The 19,363-nt window shown below is 49.4% G+C and overlaps 14 protein-coding genes across 14 annotated transcripts; 9 read left to right on the top strand and 5 right to left on the bottom strand.

Annotated features, from left to right (window-relative positions):
* Positions 1-886: 886 nt before the first annotated feature.
* Positions 887-2,707, bottom strand: ECM38 (gamma-glutamyltransferase; the record flags this gene model as incomplete). Its single annotated transcript, XM_022608766.1, has 1 exon — positions 887-2,707. The coding sequence occupies one exon, from the start codon at positions 2,705-2,707 to the stop codon at positions 887-889; it is 1,821 nt and encodes a 606-aa protein (XP_022465229.1).
* A 229-nt stretch (positions 2,708-2,936) lies between these two features.
* On the top strand, positions 2,937-3,560 carry YHC1 (Yhc1p; the record flags this gene model as incomplete). The annotated part of the gene is made up of 1 exon (XM_022608765.1): positions 2,937-3,560. One exon carries the CDS (start codon positions 2,937-2,939, stop codon positions 3,558-3,560), a length of 624 nt encoding a protein of 207 aa, XP_022465228.1.
* A 109-nt stretch (positions 3,561-3,669) lies between these two features.
* On the bottom strand, positions 3,670-3,921 carry KNAG0F03185 (uncharacterized protein; the record flags this gene model as incomplete). The annotated part of the gene is made up of 1 exon (XM_022608764.1): positions 3,670-3,921. The coding sequence occupies one exon, from the start codon at positions 3,919-3,921 to the stop codon at positions 3,670-3,672; it is 252 nt and encodes an 83-aa protein (XP_022465227.1).
* A 699-nt stretch (positions 3,922-4,620) lies between these two features.
* Positions 4,621-5,505, top strand: GSP1 (Ran GTPase GSP1; the record flags this gene model as incomplete). The annotated part of the gene is made up of 1 exon (XM_022608762.1): positions 4,621-5,505. The coding sequence occupies one exon, from the start codon at positions 4,621-4,623 to the stop codon at positions 5,503-5,505; it is 885 nt and encodes a 294-aa protein (XP_022465226.1).
* Positions 5,506-5,673: 168 nt separating this feature from the next.
* SEC72 (Sec63 complex subunit SEC72) lies at positions 5,674-6,258 on the top strand (the record flags this gene model as incomplete). Its single annotated transcript, XM_022608761.1, has 1 exon — positions 5,674-6,258. The coding sequence occupies one exon, from the start codon at positions 5,674-5,676 to the stop codon at positions 6,256-6,258; it is 585 nt and encodes a 194-aa protein (XP_022465225.1).
* A 146-nt stretch (positions 6,259-6,404) lies between these two features.
* GCD7 (translation initiation factor eIF2B subunit beta) lies at positions 6,405-7,568 on the top strand (the record flags this gene model as incomplete). Its single annotated transcript, XM_022608760.1, has 1 exon — positions 6,405-7,568. One exon carries the CDS (start codon positions 6,405-6,407, stop codon positions 7,566-7,568), a length of 1,164 nt encoding a protein of 387 aa, XP_022465224.1.
* Positions 7,569-7,722: 154 nt separating this feature from the next.
* COQ11 (ubiquinone biosynthesis protein COQ11) lies at positions 7,723-8,547 on the top strand (the record flags this gene model as incomplete). Its single annotated transcript, XM_022608759.1, has 1 exon — positions 7,723-8,547. One exon carries the CDS (start codon positions 7,723-7,725, stop codon positions 8,545-8,547), a length of 825 nt encoding a protein of 274 aa, XP_022465223.1.
* A 113-nt stretch (positions 8,548-8,660) lies between these two features.
* GUF1 (GTPase GUF1) lies at positions 8,661-10,562 on the bottom strand (the record flags this gene model as incomplete). The annotated part of the gene is made up of 1 exon (XM_022608758.1): positions 8,661-10,562. The coding sequence occupies one exon, from the start codon at positions 10,560-10,562 to the stop codon at positions 8,661-8,663; it is 1,902 nt and encodes a 633-aa protein (XP_022465222.1).
* A 245-nt stretch (positions 10,563-10,807) lies between these two features.
* MEC3 (Mec3p) lies at positions 10,808-12,256 on the top strand (the record flags this gene model as incomplete). The annotated part of the gene is made up of 1 exon (XM_022608757.1): positions 10,808-12,256. The coding sequence occupies one exon, from the start codon at positions 10,808-10,810 to the stop codon at positions 12,254-12,256; it is 1,449 nt and encodes a 482-aa protein (XP_022465221.1).
* Positions 12,257-12,571: 315 nt separating this feature from the next.
* On the top strand, positions 12,572-13,153 carry RPS30A (40S ribosomal protein eS30; the record flags this gene model as incomplete). Its single annotated transcript, XM_022608756.1, has 2 exons — positions 12,572-12,574; positions 12,965-13,153. 2 exons carry the CDS (start codon positions 12,572-12,574, stop codon positions 13,151-13,153), a joined length of 192 nt encoding a protein of 63 aa, XP_022465220.1.
* A 391-nt stretch (positions 13,154-13,544) lies between these two features.
* KNAG0F03110 (uncharacterized protein) lies at positions 13,545-14,612 on the top strand (the record flags this gene model as incomplete). The annotated part of the gene is made up of 1 exon (XM_022608755.1): positions 13,545-14,612. The coding sequence occupies one exon, from the start codon at positions 13,545-13,547 to the stop codon at positions 14,610-14,612; it is 1,068 nt and encodes a 355-aa protein (XP_022465219.1).
* A 41-nt stretch (positions 14,613-14,653) lies between these two features.
* Positions 14,654-15,715, bottom strand: KNAG0F03100 (uncharacterized protein; the record flags this gene model as incomplete). Its single annotated transcript, XM_022608754.1, has 1 exon — positions 14,654-15,715. The coding sequence occupies one exon, from the start codon at positions 15,713-15,715 to the stop codon at positions 14,654-14,656; it is 1,062 nt and encodes a 353-aa protein (XP_022465218.1).
* An 813-nt stretch (positions 15,716-16,528) lies between these two features.
* CTS1 (chitinase) lies at positions 16,529-18,253 on the top strand (the record flags this gene model as incomplete). Its single annotated transcript, XM_022608753.1, has 1 exon — positions 16,529-18,253. The coding sequence occupies one exon, from the start codon at positions 16,529-16,531 to the stop codon at positions 18,251-18,253; it is 1,725 nt and encodes a 574-aa protein (XP_022465217.1).
* Positions 18,254-18,392: 139 nt separating this feature from the next.
* Positions 18,393-19,169, bottom strand: NNT1 (S-adenosylmethionine-dependent methyltransferase; the record flags this gene model as incomplete). Its single annotated transcript, XM_022608751.1, has 1 exon — positions 18,393-19,169. One exon carries the CDS (start codon positions 19,167-19,169, stop codon positions 18,393-18,395), a length of 777 nt encoding a protein of 258 aa, XP_022465216.1.
* Between the last annotated feature and the right edge of the window lie 194 nt (positions 19,170-19,363).

The following is a 19,363-nucleotide window of genomic DNA, read 5'->3' as shown; positions in this document are numbered from 1 at the left end:
AAACACTTGCTGAAAGAAACAGAGAATGTTGAGAGGATACAAGCTGGGTTTATATACGATCAATCTGACAGACTATGAAAGAAAGAAAACACACAACCCAACACGGCTCGTTTGCACTTTGTTTATTTTTGTCTCAACAAACATTGTAACGAGCCCTCCGAGACAATACCAACGGGATCGGGATCAGGATGACTGGGAGAACGCCTGCGGGATTGGCAAATATTCGTCATTCCATGCCACAGGCTCCGCTCGCCTGTATGCGAACCGAGATCAAAAGCACGGGCCGAAAACGGAAAAAGCAGCTGCCATCGCCCATTTTTCTTTCTTTTCTTTATTGACAAACGCAGCGGAATGCCTCGACCACAGAAACCGCCGCAGCACCGGACGTGTCCGAGAAAAGTAAACAAGAAAAAAGAAACGAAAACGAAGAAAAACACGAAGTTTCGGCCTCTCGAAGAGTGTTTTTACCGCATTCGGAAGTATTTCAGGTGCTAAAGTCAGCGTCGCGTTTCGGGCTTGTGTGAGGCCCGTGGTGGTGGGAGCAAGAGCAAGAGCGGGAGCAAGAGAGCGGTCGGTAACAGGTGTTGACAGTCCGGGGGTGAGACTGTCTCACAGCGTGCTGTCGTTGTGGTAAAGCAACAATAAAACAGATGGCTTGTTTCCCCCCCGCACCGCAGTTTCAGACTCAATTGAGACAAACCCAGCAATTGCTATTTTTACTGCTTTTGACAAAAAAAATTAATAGTGTACTGGATAACCCTTCAGGAGAAGGCTCCCATTGTTCATACAGTCGGACCTGGTTCTTGCTATTATTAGTTATCTGCAGCGAAGCAGAGGGTGCTATAATTAGAATACACTGTGCTGTGCTATTATATCTTGACGCTTGCTAGTACGCCACGGCGACCCCGCGCTTGCGCCAGTAGTCGCTCACTGCGGCCCACGAGGTGCCGACCCGCTTGATCGCGTTCAGCACGGACTTCGGAGCAGCCTCCCGGACTGTGTACCCCATCGCTTGCAGTTCTCCAACGATCTCCTTGCCCATCATCGCACGGCTCTCCACCTCGAGCACGTCAGGGAGCAGCTGGTGGTGCACACGAGGGTACGCGACAGTCTCGAGCAACGGCATCTGGTACCAGTACTGTCTGATGATCCCCTGCAGGATGCTTGTCGTGATCCGGGACCCGCCGGACGCACCGATGACGAGGTCTGGGCGGCCGTACTCGTTCAGCACGACTGTCGGTGCGGTAGACGACAGTGGCCGCTTCCCCGGCGCGATCAGGTTGTAAGCGGACGGTGCCAAGTCGAAACTGTTTGACCGGTGCCTTTGCGCGAAATCGTCCATCTCGTTATTGAAGATCACACCAGTGGTCGTGTCGTGTACAAGGGACCCGAATAGCAGGTTGATAGTGGTCGTTAGAGAGACGGCGTTCCCACGAGAGTCCACGACGCTAAAGTGGGCAGTGCCATGGGGTTCGTTGATCTCGTACAGGGGCTCGTACGCGGTGTAGTTCGCCATTGTGGAGTTCCGCTCCGCAGTGGATTGGATCGCGTTCTTGATCCACTTGTCCTCGAGCAACTGTGCGATCCGTGCGGGCAGCTCGACCCCTTCGTAGTCCCCGAGCCTGCTTCTGGCGCTCGCCATCCACTTCATCGCCTCAACGAGTTGGAAAGTCGTCTTTGCAGTGTAGTCTCCTCCTGGGTGCACGCGGTTGACGTCCATGATCCCAAGTGCGGAGAGCAACGCGGCACCGGAACTGGACCCGCTGCTTGTGACGACGGTGAGGTCGTTATCCGGGGCGTACGCGAAACCACACCTGATGCGTCTCTTTAAAGCGGGTGTGACGTGGACTGTATAGTCCGCGAAGTCCTCTGGTGCAAGGAGCCCGCCCTCACTGGCGACACTCCGGACCATGGACTCGACGAGTGGTCCTCGAGGGTCGTAGAAGGGCGCAGCGGACCCGTTCGTCGCTAGAATCTGCAGCGTGTTCGCCAGCGCGGGTCTCTTGATCCAGTCGCCTCTCCTGAGCACGCCAGTGCGCGTCGAGTTGAGCACAAACCCCCAGGAGTCCGGAACCGCAAGAAATACACTTTCGTACGCGACCAACGCGGCCTCGAGGGCCTCCCCGACGGGCCAGCCGTCGTTACCCAGTGTAATGACCGGTTCGAGCAGTTGTGCCCATTGGACGGTCCCGCTGCCCATGCTGCGGTACAACTCGTACGCGCCGCTGAGTTCCCCCGGGACCGCGACGGCGAGGCCACCAACTTTGGACTGCGATGGGTCGGAGAACATGTCCTCTGTGGCGCGGCGTGGGGCCGTCTCGCGGAAATCCGCTGTCCAGTCACCACCGCGGGCGCCGTGGTTGTGCACCACTGCGTACCCACCGCCACCTACTCCGCTGTTGAAGAAGTGGACCATCCCAAGACACAGCGCGAGTGTCACTGCATGGTCTGCCGCGTTGGATTCGGGGAACTTGAGCACGATCTTATCGTGGACGAGTTCGTTGCAGAGTTGCGAGTCCGAGGATATGGCGCCGTGGTCGCCCCTCAGACAGAGTTTCCTTGACGGTGTGAGCGTTGCGTTTCTGTCTAGCGGGCTGATGTCGATGTTGTGCGAGGGCAGGGTCCTTGCGAACAGATCCAGCGCGGACCCGAACACGCACGAGAGCAATGCTGCGAGAGTCACTGTGAGTGCACGTACAGTGACCATCTGTAGTGTGCTTGTGGTTACTGCTCTGCGACTGAAACACCAGCACCAGAACGGTCCCACCACAACCTTATTATATATAACACAATACCGATGAGTGTGGGACCCGTCTATCTGCTTATCTAAGCGAGAGAGAAAAAAAGATAAAAAAGTGGATAATGGAGAGACACACTGAGCCACAGGTAGTCAGCCTCTTTGGTTCTGTAGATCTGCGTGCACGATAGCGGTGGCGATGGCGCGGTATTACTGCGAGTACTGCCACTCGTACTTGACGCACGACACGTTGAGTGTGCGCAAGTCACATCTGGTCGGTAAGAACCATCTGCGCGTGGTTGCTGACTACTACCGGAACAAACAGCTGGAGCAGGATGGGAAGCGGAGTCGTGGGCGCAGGGGGAAGACCAAGCGAACAGCGGGTGCCACCGAGGTGAAGATAGAACCCGGGAGTCTCCTGACGAGGCGAGAGAAGCGTGCCAAGCGCCGGGTGCCATCGCTGTACCCGCTTGCTGGCCTGTCCTCGTTGTACCGGGGCAGTCCCGGTTACAACCGTGTATTCATCAGCGAGAACCGGTTCGACATAGCGAGCGGGGTTGCCTCGAGCCAGCTCCCGCAGCGTGCCAACACTCGCACCCCTGGTGGTGTTGGGACGCAGGCCCCGCGCGACGCGGAGTTCGATGGGCTGTTGCAGAGCACAACACCACTGGCACCGCCACTCGTGCTATCCGCATGGAGCAGCACTGTCCCGAAACGCAGTGTGTTCCACGGCGGCCCTCAACACCACGCACAAGCAGCCAGGGACTCCCGAAAGCGGATCGTTGCCCACGAGCAGCGCAGTGCAAAGAGAAGGCGGTATTAGGATTAGAATTAGCATTAGCATTAGCATTGTATTAAATATATAGTGTATCATTATATGCGGATATTTGTTATCATTAAGACTCGTTAAATGGGCCCCTCGTGCAGGGCTCCTACTGTTTCTCTATATCTGTAGATTCCTCTCTGCAGAGCATCCCCGTGAGGGACAAGTACAGACACGCCCCGAAACTGAGCGAGAGCACCACCAGGAGACACACGACGAACCAGACGGCGACGACGACGCATATGTTCTCTATATCCTGGAGAGGGGCCGCACTGCCCGCAGCGACGGTTGCATCGGCGACTCCCGCGGCGTCTATATCCTGCCAGAGCGTGCTGAGCAGCGAGTCCTTCCAGGTGTTCATCGAGCGTTGTTGTTCCTGGCACAGTGCAGCACAACCTCTGCCACGCAACGCACGCCAGACGCAAGGTCACCGACCCACATACACATATATATATATATTCATATACCCACGCCTGTACGAGCCAACCCGACCGACGCATCGGAACCTCCAAATCACTCACTACTCCTATCCGGGAAAACCCTGCGGCTAGCGACCGCGGCATAAAGACGGTACGAACGACAGCCCTGCGGCGATCTCTCCGCGCGCTGTCACCTCGAGCCCGAAGCGAAAAAGAGGCCGGTGTTTAAGTAATAGGGGCCCGCGGTCCGAGCGAGCGGCTGTAGGGCGGCGGTGTGTTTGCCCGGGTGCCGTGCTACAGGGTGCGGTTGTTGGGTCCAGGACCAAGGGTACCGCTGTGGAAGTACCGCCAGTGGCCGGCGCCCAAACGGTCTGAGACCCTGGTGCGGTATTGCATTCCGCCAATGGAGACCCCTTTTTGTTACCCGGATGCGAGCTTCTATCTGTATACCTCTTGTACAGACCTTGCGGTTTAAGCGCTGACACAGCCTGCGGGCTCATGGGAACTGACCAGGAGTGGTAGCTGCTGTTCCGGTACAGTCACAGCAGGCATGCTTCTTGGCCAATGGAGTAGTGTTGGTCGTATTCGTGGCTGTCACTGGTTCGACAGACTATAGCGTATGCAGCACATCTAGCTTGTTGATGAGCTTGGGGGCGTCACGTGATATCACTTTGCACGTCGCACGTCGCACACACATCACGCCACACGAGGGCCGTATACAACGACAGAAAATTTTTTGTTGCTGCGTTTTTCCTTCTTTCCCAGTTTTTTGTTCAAAAATTTCAATCTTCGATCTGTTACTTCCTTCACTGCACTACAAGCAGTCACCACAACCACAAGCAAATAAAGCAAGCAACCGCAGTATGTCCGCTCCTGTCGCTCAACAAGGGGAAGTCCCCACTTTCAAGCTGGTGCTAGTCGGTGACGGTGGTACCGGGAAGACCACCTTCGTGAAGAGACATTTGACCGGTGAGTTCGAGAAGAAGTACATCGCGACCATTGGTGTCGAGGTGCACCCGCTATCCTTCTACACGAACTTCGGTGAGATCAAGTTTGACTGTTGGGACACCGCTGGCCAGGAGAAGTTCGGCGGGCTAAGAGACGGGTACTACATCAACGCGCAGTGTGCCATCATCATGTTCGACGTCACCTCCCGTATCACTTACAAGAACGTCCCAAACTGGCACAGAGACTTGGTCCGTGTCTGTGAGAACATCCCCATCGTGCTCTGCGGGAACAAAGTCGACGTCAAGGAACGTAAAGTAAAGGCCAAGACAATCACTTTCCACAGAAAGAAGAACTTGCAATACTACGACATCTCGGCAAAGTCCAACTACAACTTCGAGAAACCTTTCTTGTGGTTGGCGAGAAAACTGGCTGGGAACCCACAACTGGAGTTTGTCGCGTCCCCAGCACTGGCCCCACCAGAGGTCCAAGTCGACGAACAACTAATGCAACAGTACCAGCAGGAAATGGAGCAAGCCACCGCTTTGCCACTTCCAGACGAGGACGACGCTGACTTGTGATCACCCCCGTCTCTCTATGTTATATTACATATATACAAATTTTACTCAACATCACGCACAATTGCATAGAAAGTATGTACCAAATTATACTGTTGATTGCTCGCTCTTATTAAGTTGTGAAAAGTTTTACCAGCCAACAACGACCACAACACCACAGGACCCCAAGAGATGGCGCTGGTTTACAACGAGAACTCGAAACTCGTGGACTTCGAGGGCACCGAGGTGTCGCCCATGCTGCGCATCAACGCAGAACAAGTGAACAAACTGTCCAAGGCTCTTATCGCAGAGTCGAACGTCGCCGCCGTGACCCCACAGCCCAATGACAAGCACACAAAGCTCATCCGCAACCTGTTCGAGTCCTCAGTCGCGAACACGAAGCAGGGGAAACTACAGGAATCCCTCAAGAACGTCACGCTCGCCGTGGAGATGGCTCGCCGCACACGCGCTCCCTACGAGGCCTTCGCCATCCAGCTCCAGGAACTTCAAATGATGCTCAGACAGAAGATCGATCTGCAGCTTGTCCTGGGGAAACACCTCGACGCGCTGCAGGACCTGGAGTTCATGCTCGGCACAGGGGTCGTGTCCCCGGACGTGTTCATCCGCAAGACGGACTGTCTACTCAAGTTGGGCCAGTGGCTGGAGGCCACCGCCTGCTGCGAGAGGGGGCTCGCCTTGCAGCCTGAGGACACGAAACTGAAACTGCTCAGACGCGAGTGTGCTACGAAACTCGCCGAGTACAACGGCGACATCTGAGCATCTCCTCCATCCATCGGTTACGCAAATATATAATTATATAATATGCAATTGTACAATTGTACTGTATGCTGAGACGACGACGAGGAACTCGAGAGACAGTCGGTACTGGTACATCGCCGCCCCCCCCCCCCCTTGCCCACGCTATGTCGACGTCTAACCTGAAGAGTCTCGCCAACAATAACAACAACGCGAACACGGACATCAACGTCACGATCAATGCGTTCATCGCGAGGCTGAAGAGGAAGCAGATCGTCGGGTCGTACGCCATCGCGCTCGAGACGTTGCAGTTGCTCAAGCGGTTCATCTCCGCGGCACGGTGGTCGCACGTGAACGAGCTCATTGAGCAGATCAGGACTCTGGGGTGCACGCTCGAGAGGGCACAGCCGACTGCGTTCTGCTGCGGGAGTGTCATACGAAGAGTCCTCACCGTCATCAGGGACGAGGTCGAGGAGGATATGCAGGATGGGGCACCCGTTGTTGAGGGCACAGCCGCGAACGAGCCCCTCATTTCGTCCATGTTCAACCTCTTGCAGAAACCCGATGAGAAACAACAGCAGTTCTACAACAAGAACCACAGGAAGACGAAGACAGACTTCAGGCAGGTTGCCATCCAGGGGATCAAGGATCTTGTCGACGAGATCACCAACATCGATGACGGGATACAGCAGATCGCAATCGACCTTATCCACGACCATGAGATCCTTCTCACCCCGACACCTGAATCCAAAACGGTCCTGAAGTTCCTCATTAGGGCCCGTGAGAGAGCCCACAGAAAGTTCACCGTGCTTGTTTCAGAGGGATTCCCCAACAACACGAGGAACGCCCACGAGTTCGCCAAGAAACTTGCTCAGCACGACATTGAAACGATCATCATCCCAGACTCAGCGGTCTTCGCCATGATGTCCCGGGTCGGGAAGGTCATCATCGGCACAAAGACCGTGTTCATCAACGGTGGGTCCATTGCCTCCAGCTCGGGCACATCCTCCGTGTGCGAGTGCGCGAGAGAGTTCAAGACACCAGTGTTCGCAGTCGCGGGACTGTACAAACTGTCCCCCCTGTACCCGTTCAACGTCGGCAAATTCGTCGAGTTTGGCGGTTCGCACGAGGTGCTCCCCAAGATGGACCCGCGCTTCAGACTGGACATCGTCAACAAGACCACCGCGTACGTCCCACCGGAAAACATCGACATCTACATCACCAACATCGGCGGGTTCGCTCCAAGTTTCATCTACAGAATCGTCTGGGACAACTACAAACAGATCGACGTCAATCTAGACGACAAACAGACCAACAAACTGACTGCGTAGTCCAGACGACACACCTAAAGACCCTGCTTGTATAGACTTAATAGTTCATCATTATATATATATATATATATATAATTTGTGTCATTGATACAACACACATTGGATGTGCCCGTGAGGTGACAGCACTTCCAAAAAAGAACACCCACACAGACATATGGTCGCAGCACACTTGGTAGTCTTTGGCGGGAATGGGTTTCTCGGGAGGAGAATATGCCAACAGGCGTTGAAATCAGGGTTCCAAGTGACCGCGCTGTCTCGCTCAGGGCTGGCCCCTAGGTCGCAGAGAAGGGGCGACGAGCGGTGGGTACAGCAGGTTAATTGGCGCTCCGCGGACGTGTTCGAACCAGAGAGTTACAAACAACATCTGCAAACCGCGACACACGTCGTCCACTCGCTAGGGATCCTGCTCGAAAAAGAGTCCTACAAATCAATCCTTGCTAACCCACTCTCCAAACTGATGGGATCAAATTCGAATCCGCTACTGTACCCACGGAAGGATACCACTGAAAATCCCGGTTTCACATATGAACGGATGAACAAGCAGAGCGCGGTTATACTGGCCGAGGCGTTCGCTAAGACGCTGCAGAACACGAGGCACAGACTGCCCATGCCGCCCACGTTCTCCTACATATCTGCTGACAGGTGGTCCCCGCTCGTGCCCGCTGGGTACATCGACTCCAAGAGAGCTGCAGAGACTTTGTTGACGAAGTTCGAAAACTCGTTCAGACCCATCTTTATGAGACCTGGGTTCATGTTCGACGAGACTACTAAATATTCGCTGAATTTAAGGACTTGCTTGGCAGATATAAGCAGTACCCTAAATTGTGCGAACAAACTGATATTGAGGGAAAGATTTAACGCCCTGAACAAAAGTATCAGACCTGTTGTATCCACGCAGCGGGTCGCATCTTGCCTGATGGAGAAAATCTACGACCCGAAATTCAACGGTGTAGTGACGCTAACCGAGATGACAAGTTGACAAACAAAAAACAGCTTGCTAATGAATATTGACTGAGTTTCTCGCGTATCCAATCCAAATGTTACATATACATATATGTATACTTCCTATATACAAATTCACGACAAAAAATGCTATCTTCTCAAAAATGCCTGATACGCATCCTGCGATATCTGAACGTTCCCCACACTCTTTAAAGATTTCTTCCCCTCTTTCTGCTTAGCCAGCAGTTTTTTCCTTCTTGAGACATCGGAGGCGTGTAGCTTCGCCAAAACGTCCTTCCTTCTTGCCTTGATCGTTTCACGCGCGAGAACTTTGCCGTTAACTTTCGCCTGGATCACAACCTCGTACAGTTGTGACTTGACGTACTCTTTGAATTTTTTGACCCACTCCCTAGCGATCCGTTGCATTTGACTCTTGTGTACAACTTGAGAGAGCGCATCCAAAGATTTCCCATTTACCAACAGCTCAAGCTTCACAATATCGGACTCTTTGTAAGCAGAGTCCTCGTAGTCCAAAGCTGCGTACCCTCTGGAGACAGACTTCAATTTACCAAAAAAATCGTCCACAAGCTGCGACAACGGTAGGTCATATGTTAGCACGACTTGATCGTCGACGGAGGAATACGTTAGATCCAACTGCTGACCTCTGTTGTTATCACAAAGTTGAATTACAGACCCGACGTAATCGTTAGGTAAAGTGATAATAGCCTTGACGTAGGGTTCCAAGAGCGCCTTTATCTTGGTTCTGTGCTTGGAGGTGGAATCTGGGAAGTAATAAGGATTCGTAATCACTTTTTCCTCTCCATTGGTGTATCTAATCATGTAAGGCACAGTAGGTTGTGTGATAATAAGGTTGGATCCGTATTCCTTCTCCAATCTTTCTTTGAATACAGATGCATGCAAAGATCCTAGAAACCCTAATCTCCAACCTTGCCCGAATGCATTTGAAGTTTCTCTTGAAAGAGAGACCGATCTGTCGTTTAAAACCAGTCTACCAATATCGTCGTCCATATCCTTGAAATTACTACCGTCTGCTGGAAATGCCCCCACAAAGACCATGGGTTTAGACTCTTCAAACCCAGGTAACACCTCCGTGTCATTTTCGAACTTCTCGTGGACTAGGGTATCGCCCAGCAAAGCATCCTTGATGTTCTTCATCCCGGGAACAATGTAGCCAACCTGTCCGCTCTTCAATTGACCAGTAGGTGTTTGGTTTGGGTACATGATTCCGATTTTTTTGGCATCATATTTCTTTTTAGTGTGTGCGCTGACGATCTTATCGCCTACCGCGATCGTGCCATCTACCACTTTCACTAACAATATCACCCCCAGGTACGAGTCGTACCAGGAGTCTATCAGTAGCGCTCTAAAATGCTTTGCGTACGATCCGTGTGGAGGCGGGATCCGTTCAATTATAGCAGGCAGGAGCTTTTCTGGAATATTGATCCCGCTCTTGGCACTGATCATTACAATTTCATCCTCTTTGAACCCTAAAGAATCGACTATCTGTGAGCGCACTTTTTCCGTCTCAGCATCTCTTAGGTCAATCTTATTGATCACGGGGATCAGCGGTACGCCCATCTCTTTGGCCATCTGGAAATTGGCTACAGTCTGCGCTTGGACACCCTTTACTGCGTCTACCAGCAAGATGGCCCCATCTACAGCAGCCATTGCCCGAGCAACCTCGCCCCTAAAATCTACATGCCCGGGTGTATCAATAAGCTGCAGTAGATAATCTTTATAGAACATGGCACATGTTTGAGCTTTGATCGTGATGCCTCTCTCCCTTTCCACCTCCAATTTATCCAGTACCTGCCTATTTTTCGTATCTGTCGTGATGACGTTAGTCAATTCAAGCAGCCTATCGCTAAGCGTGGATTTACCATGGTCAATATGGGCCACGATTGAGAACACTTTGTATTTCTCCATCGGTATTTGAGATATCCTTTCCAGAACACTCTTCGTTCCATTGTATCTCACTCCATAAATTCGTCTCAGTGCATTACGGTTCGTTTTGAAGCATCGAAGCAGCATCACAACACATTCACAGGCTAAACGTCAGAGGATCCCCGGTTCAAGAGCGTGGTTGCAGTCGTTGAGAGCACCCCAGAGGGTCATCACGTATACCCATGAATACGTTAAAAATTGATGCAATATATAATATATCATAATAAGATCCGATCAGTAGTGAGAAGACGCTTTCAGTGGGGAAAGTAATACGACTGTCGGCTGGCCGGCATCCGTATTTGAGCTGACTGGGTGAACAGGGCCTCTCACCAATGAAGTTGAAACTTATAATCAATGGGTATGAATCTCCCGAGGACTACAAACTGCTAAGGACAACCATCTCCACTGTGAATGCCCTGAGGAAGACTGCCATTCTAAGGTTTACCGATGAGCGATTGACAATTATATCGACTCCAAAATCACCGTTTAACAGTGGTGAGAGTACCGTATTGCATGGGGATAATGGGCAGTTGTGGTGCACGATACCAAGGGACGTTTTCAGCCTGTACAACGTGATGTCGATCAGAGAGATGAACACAATAACCATGGAATTCAACTGTGCGTCCCTGTGGAGTGTCTTCCAGCGGTACGAAAGGGCAATGAACCAGGGGTCGAGCTCGAGTATGGTGTGGAAGCTACAAAATGTGCCGGAGTGGAAAGTGAACGAGTTCAGCGGCAGTACCGATGAGGAGTACGTTGCCAATAGAAGACGCGCAAATATCATATACGGGCTGACCATTACATTTGAAGAGATGGTACAAACGCTTGAGAACGGTTCCGCATCTGCGACCACGGGCGGCCCTGACGAAGACGGGAACATAAATGCGACGACAACAACCACTGTGAGAGGGAACAACAACATTATAGTGCATTCGTTCAAGATACCCGTTAGGGTTCTGTACAAAGTGCAGGATCTGCGAATGAAGGAACCAATGATGCCCGTGGAGCCCCTTATTCTGAAACTCCCCTCGATAAGCAGTGAGTTCGGCACCCCGTTCCACCATTTCATGAAGAGGGTGCATCGGTATTCCAACGTTTACAATATACGGCTGAAAGCTCTACATCGACTACGAGACAGTAACGATCCTGCAGCTCCGAACAACGTCCAATTGAACATTGCAGTCAACGAGCTGGAATGGAGCCTGAACATTGGTTGGAACGGTCCCCTGGACGTATCATTCGATCCCAATGAACGGGACCGCGAGGAGAGCAAAAACCGCCCCTCGGCGTCCTCCCCCAACGAGGTGATGGTCCCATCAACGCTGCAGAGTACCGAGGGGACCAATCTAAACATTGTCACACCGTACACTGGTGACGCCACAACAGCGGAGGAGGCAGATATGTTGCGGGTGGAGGACAGCGAGATGTCTATCGCGTATAGGCCACACGCACTCGCCCACGAAAATGTCCCCGAAAGCGCACGCGGGACACCAGCGGGCCCAACCAGAACCGCATTGGAGGAAATCTCCGCGTACGTCGAGCAAGCGGAAAGAGAGAGCGTGTCCCAATCGGAGATTATCCTCAAAAGTAAAGACTGGAAAGTTTGTACAAGACTTTACACTGCGTTCGACGATGTGCTGCTGGCCATCGTGCACAACCAGTGCTGCCTGTTTCACTGCTCCCTCGAACGGGGTGAGCCGGAGGACTCACAGCTGGACGCCTCGGAGACCAGAGAGAAAGGACAGATCATATATTACATGATACGCTCGAAGCCGCTGTAGTATAAAAAGAGAGTGACTATCCCTGTACAATCTGCATCCGGACACCAAAAAAATTTGATTTTTTTGAATTTTGAAAAATTTCAAAATTTCAAGAAAAAATAGAAATTACCGGCACGTGACACCTGGAGTTTCCCGTTTAGGAAATTTTGACCTAATTTGCGGTGAGACACAAAAAAAAAATAAACGCAGGCGAAATTTCAGACGGGCAACTTTTCTCCCTGAGAAGTTGCATCTTGCAGAAGGTTCTGCTGTTTTATTACTCTTTGCTTCACATTGTGGAAGAAGTGATACAGAACAAAACAACAACAAGACAAAATGGTATGTTATAGCGTGTTAGCACTAGGGCAGGAGGATTAAGAACTGATGGTTTACTGGGAACTGCGTTTACGGATTATGCTGGAGTAGGGAGGGCGATGATGAGGATTATGCAGATGTGGCAAATAAATGTTTATCTCCCTCCTACAGTTATGTTTTAAATATGTGCAGTGTTCAGGCGTTGTGATGGGCTTTTCTGGCTGGTCCAATGTTGTGTAGTAGATGTGCAAATGTTCAGTTTTCCAATATAAAAAACCATGGTGTAAAGTTTTTCTGTCTCCTTATACAAATTCTGGTTTTACTAACAAAAATGAAAAAAACAAATGAACAACTTAACTATAACGTGTGTTATACTTTCCCTGTTGTTTTTTTGCAATCTTTTTTTTATTTTAGGCTAAAGTTCACGGTTCTCTAGCTCGTGCTGGTAAAGTTAAGTCTCAAACCCCAAAGGTCGAAAAGACTGAAAAGCCAAAGAAGCCAAAGGGTAGAGCTTACAAGAGACTTTTGTACACCAGAAGATTCGTCAACGTTACTTTGACTAACGGTAAGAGAAGAATGAACCCAGGTCCAAACGCCAAATAAGCGCATTGAATGATCTACTTTTACTCTTTATTCTCTCCCGTTTCCAAAGCTAACATCCGGTACGTGTGTATACAACGAAGATGAAGATAACGTATTAGTTGTTTATTTTCTTTTGCGTATAAACACCCCACTCACATAGATATGTTTATCGCTAAATATATATATATAATTCCAAATGCGTCTTATATTATAACCTCAGCTGTAAAAGTAAATGAGTCTCCAAGGGCACTGTCTTTGTCTCTGCCTCTTTTCAGTTTAATCTGATATTGTTTTCTCTTCTTTGATGAAAAAAATATTTTCATAAGGTTTTAGCGATGAGATGAGATGGGTGTAACTACGAATAAGTTGAGCTCAAGCTGAAACTGTTCCGGTTACTTCAAAACAGGGTGAAATGGCTGATTCAATAAATGTTTCATTGTCACATTTGACGGACTTGCAAAACGCTATAAAGACTCAATTCTTGGACAGATATTTAGATAATTTGGATGCCATACACACAATCCAATCCAGCACAAAGTTCAAGGACTCGACGGCGCTGAAGGAACTGGGCAAGCTTTCACAGTTGATCAGATCGCATGCCACCAAGATTGGGATTGTGTTGAACCCTGAGACTTTCAACCCCCAGAATTACGCGGCAGTGTACAAAGAACTGAAAAGCTTGATTGACGTCGTCTTCCTACTGTTCAGCGTCACACCGCTTTTCTACACAGCCCAAAATAAAAAGATGTACGCGCAATTCCTGCTTGAGAGACTAGACAGTGCACTTTTGAATCTGCTGAACGGACTGAACTTCCTCTCTGAGGAATTGAAGGGAAAACTGGAAGACGGCAGTTTCGATGAGAACAGATTACGCTCAGTCGGAATTTTGTGGTCTACGTGCGATGCGCTCGATGATATCAGCACAAAGGGGAACTTCGGACTGCTCTCTGACAAGGTCAAAGTTAGCAGTGATATGATCAACGATGTTGTCACCGAGATTGACGAGTTTTTGGAAGACCCGGAGAGTGTTCTCGAAGGAATGGCAGACCTCGGGTTGTCGGACTTGGAAACTGAGGACGCTGGCGACAGTACAGAAACAATCAAGGCTATTCGGCCCTTTATGGAGGTCTGGAAGAACAAATTGAAACTGATCAAACTGCTCTTGTCCTCGTTCAACTCAACGATAACCTCCACAACGTATAACGAGAAGGACTACTCCGGGAGCATGCTAGATGAATTGAACTCGTTGCACCAATCCATTGCTGAACAAGTGGATGACTTCATTTCTGATATATACATGGCAGACGAGTCCTTCACTGCGGAGGACTCCAAAGAGGAGATCAGTAAGCTGGACGCGACCATCAGGAAAATGATTAAAGTTATCAAAAACTTGAACAAGAGTGACCAAAAAAAGATCAAGTGGATAAACACCTGGGAATGCAAATATTTCCCATCAGAAAGTAATACACTTGCGAAATAAGACTAAAGGAGCGATTGTACATACACATATAAGAAACTAATTCATAACTTTAAGATGTCAAATTCCGGACCCATAGGGATCTGCCCAGTTGGTTTTGTTTTCCTGAACGATCTAGCGTAAAACAGCTTGATATGATCGAAGTTGGTCGTCAATCTGAATGAATCATGATTCCAGTACAAGTTCCTCAACCATAGGTGGATGAAACGATAATCCGCCCTTATGGACCTCCAATTGCAATTGAAATGTTGTGCGTATATGGAGTCAAACCTGATGATGGTGACGTAAAGTCTAATATCAGCCTCAGTGATGTGGTTGGCAAATAGGTAGAACTTTGACAGAATCTCATCTTTCCCATCCTGGCAGTGCCTCGACTCCAACTCCTTATATATTGCGGCCAGTTTCGCCTCTACTTTGTCCAAAGCGTCGAACAGCTCGGTAGATTTCGTTTCGTATTCCTCCTGAAAAGTAGAATTGTTGATTTTGTAAACACCGGAGTTTATCCCCTGCTGGCACCATTTGTTGAATTCATCCAGCTCAGAGAGCAGGTCATTGGGTGCCAAATCAACAGGGGTTTCAGTGTTGACAAACTCGTCAAATATACCGCTATTCAACAGCCTGATGATTTCACCGCTGTCGTTGTTGACGATAGTGTTTGTCTTCAAATCAAATAGCAAGGGAACAGAAAACACCCCACTGTATTCAGGGTCGCTCATCTTGTACAGTTCTCTGATGCTTCTCACACCATAATGTGGGTCTGGAGTCCCGTCAACAAACAGCCGCTCCGTGTCATCAGTGATATCTCCAAACTTGCCAGAATTGTTCTCCTCAGTGGACTCGATACCGCCATCGTACCGGTACGCCTTATTACCCACAAGCTTGCCGTCACCTTGAACAAACTGCCACCCATTGGGACCCATCAGCCAATGCGCCACAGTGAGGCCAATGACCGAGTTTAGGCCCTTTACCGACCGGGCCAGCATAACCCTCTGGGAGAACGGACATCCAAGCGCACCGTAAATCCAGTAACGGCCCCGCTCTGGCTTGTAAATTGCATGTGTCTTTGAAATGACCTCGTTGAAGGATGTTCTTCCCTTCACCGACATGTTTTTGCTTGTCCTCTTGTTGATTGAAACGATCTTTATGTTTTCTCACGATCACCTAAGCAAAAACTTGTCTTTTTTATAGAGTTGAGCGAATATTGGTTCGGGTTTAATTTACTCGAATGACGGCTGACTAAACGAAGTTACAAGAAACGATGCTAAACCTTTCAACAAAGGCTCAACGTACAGTAATCGGTGATGCTACACCCTAAATCACCACACAACAATGCAGCAATCTCGAGTTTCAACAGGATGTGATAGGCAATTGGGGGGGTGTACCTCGAAGTGTCATCGAGAAATGGAACTCGCCTTCATCACCATGGTAACTGGAAGGAATATTGGCTCTATATACCGAAACGTCAATGACCTTTCCCTTTTGGGAAGGTATTTCCTTATCAGGACGAAAAAGAAAATGCTCTAAATTTTTTACATAATTTTTACTATTTTTATGCTGGTTTTGTTTTGAAGCGCAAGCAATATTGGTATACTTGTTTACTACTTGGCACTTTCAATGTTTTGGTGTTGGCTTTCTCTTGTTTACATCTGCCCCTCGCCCTCCAGATCTTGTACAGTGCTATAGCAAGAGACTAAAGTTTTCTTGTTTATTTTACCCAGTTATGAGGACGAACACACGCAAACTTTTATCCGGTTGGTGATAGACGTTGCAAAGAAAGGGTCCTGTCTCCTCATACTATATAAATAGCCTTATCAATTTAAAAACTTAGCAAAACCTTTCGCCATGGAAATACATTCTGTAGAATATTAACTATCTATCGGAAAGTTTATCCAAAAAAGAACCAACTTTTTTCAAAAAACATGTCACTCGTTTTAAACATTTTTATAGTATACTTCGTATACTTCCTTCAAACTGTCCTTTCCTTTGACATAAATGACCGAAAAAACGTCGCTGTCTACTGGGGACAGAACTCTGCTGGTACGCAACAATCACTAGGAAATTATTGCCAATCGTCCGATGCGGACATATTCATCCTGTCCTTCTTGGACAATTTCCCCTCAATGGATTTGAATTTTGCTGACGCCTGTCTCGATAGGTTCCCCGATGGTGACCACGCCGGACTGTTGCACTGTAGCCAAATTGCTAGCGACATCCAGACTTGCCAATCGTTGGGCAAAGTTGTCTTACTCTCGATGGGGGGTGCGAACGGCGCTTACGGTTTTGCAAGCTCTACTCAACAAGAAATAGAAGTCTTTGCGGAAAATTTATGGAACACCTTCGGTGAGGGTACTGGTGTCACAGATCGTCCATTTGATTCGGCTAGCGTCGACGGTTTCGATTTCGACATAGAGAACAACAACAGTGCGGGCTACACCATTTTGATAAACAAATTGAGGCAACTGTTTACTAGCGGCTCCAAACAGTACTTCATTTCCGGTTCCCCACAATGCCCATACCCAGATGCCTCAACTGGTGATATGTTGGCTAATGCGAATGTCGATTTTGCATTCATTCAATTTTACAACAACTACTGCAATGTAGAAAAACAATTCAACTGGGACACATGGCTGAACTTTGCAAGTACGGTGTCTCCAAATGCGGATATCAAGTTGTACCTTGGTCTTCCAGGCTCTCCAACTGCCGCAGGATCTGGGTATATATCTGATATGGCGGCGTTAGCGAAGGCCATCGAAAACACTGCTCAGTCCAAAAATTTCGGTGGTGTTTCCTTGTGGGATGCCTCGCAGGCCTTCAGCAACGAAATAGATGGTACATCTTACGTTCACGTTATCAAGTCTCTTCTGGAGAAAACTATGGGCAGCACTGCTACAACTTCCGCAGCAACTACAGCTGAGAGAACCACGTCCACATTAGCGCCCACAATTATTCGCAGCTCCACCATGACCTCGGCTGGAATGCCATTATCTGAGACTGCTGAGACCACTGTCACAGGTCACACTCATGCCACCACTGCAAGAGTCCCAATCACATTGAGACCATTCACGACCAGCCAGGAGGATCTTTCGACGGTCGGCACGACTACACCATCAACGATCAGACGTGTGACAACAACGCTTACCCCAACCATTTCCAATGAAAACAAGGACGTCGCCACTGAAACTACAACTACCACCAGTGCAGCAACTACTACGAGCTCTCCCACCACAACTACACAACAAGAAGTTACCCACGGTGCTGTTACCACATTGTTGCCATCCACCACGATAGCCACACAGACTCCTGTTACGACCTTTACCAATCCGGCTCCCGCCGTCACGACGGCTGCTACTGCTACAACCGCTGCAACGACAGTTACCACCCCCACTGACACCCCCACATCTTCCGCGCACGAATTTGCCAGGCAATTAAATGCCTTGTATGCTCAGGGACAATTTGATGGGAGTGCAACGACATGTACAGACGGTGCAATTTCGTGCAGTGTTGATGGATCTATTGCTCTTTGTAACTTTGGCGCGTGGGTTACGATGGAATGTGCTGCCGGTACTACATGTTTTGCATTTGATGAAGGCGACGAAGTATTCACGCAATGCAATTTTATCGATTTGAAGTCTACCTTCTTGTGAGCGCCAAGGTGTCAAACCTGCATTAGTACCATTAACACGAATATATTCTTCCACAGTGGGCGGAAAAGGAAAAATTACACTGGTCCTTTATAAGAACACATACACACTCAATTAGACGGTATATAATTAATATACAGCATTACACAATCTTCGAGTCAACCGAAGGGTGGCTCATGTAGTATGCGTACACTCTCGATCTGACTTCTACCGTTTCGTCATCCTCCTCAAACATCGGTTTCCAGTGGACCATTTCAATGCGTTCCACGTCAAACCCGTACTCGTTTTTTGCGGTTTCGAAGAACGCGAGATCCGCGTCCAGTAGCCACGGTCTGTGAGGGGAGAAGACGACGAGCGCCTTCCCATCTGCGCTCAGTAAGTCCCTCGTCGTTTTCAGCAATTTGTGGTGCTCTGTGTGGTTGAACACGAGGTCACTCAGAATGACCAGTTGAAACTTCTCGGCTGGATTCTCCAGGTGCGACAGTACATCACTGTAATCGTTCCCCCAGATGTATCCCTCCACAGAGACGTTCTCCAAGGATTTGGCGTTCTCCCTGATAACACTCATCAAATCCGCGTCTGGGTAGTCCGTGCTGACGACCCTTTTAGCGCCAATCAGCCCTGCGACCACAGAGGGCAACGCACCAGCGGCGCCCAATTCGAGCACGTTCTTGTCCAGCACAAGCTCCGGGTGTTTGTCCAGATGCTTAGCTGTGTATATACCGGAGTTCCACAGTAAGTGGCCCCATAGCGGCGACGACCCAACGAGCTTCAGATCGATGTGCCTCTGTTTTGACTTAGACATGGGCGAGATCATCTCCCTGTCGTACTCAGCATAATGAGGTTCCGGTGGTGGCGGCAGAAACCCCTCTGGCTCCTCAAACAAACCCCCAGCTTCTAGCGACTCCACATCAGACATTGTACGGGAAGCAATTGAGCTGCTCTAGGCGTCAAGCAGAAAACAATCTTCACCACGACCCGCTACAATCCGATGAGATGCGATGCCCTCTTAACATTCTGAAATTTTTCACTTTTTTTCAGTTACACGGTTAAAACCCGGTTGTATTAGTAGCAGTGAGTTCTTCGAGGGGTCGCCAGGGCGCTATTAGGACC

Source organism: Huiozyma naganishii, chromosome 6 (assembly GCF_000348985.1).
Source record: "Huiozyma naganishii CBS 8797 chromosome 6, complete genome".
Taxonomy (NCBI): Eukaryota; Fungi; Ascomycota; class Saccharomycetes; order Saccharomycetales; family Saccharomycetaceae; genus Huiozyma; species Huiozyma naganishii.
Note: the sequence above shows the minus strand (reverse complement) of the source record. Positions and strands in the feature narration are given on the sequence as shown.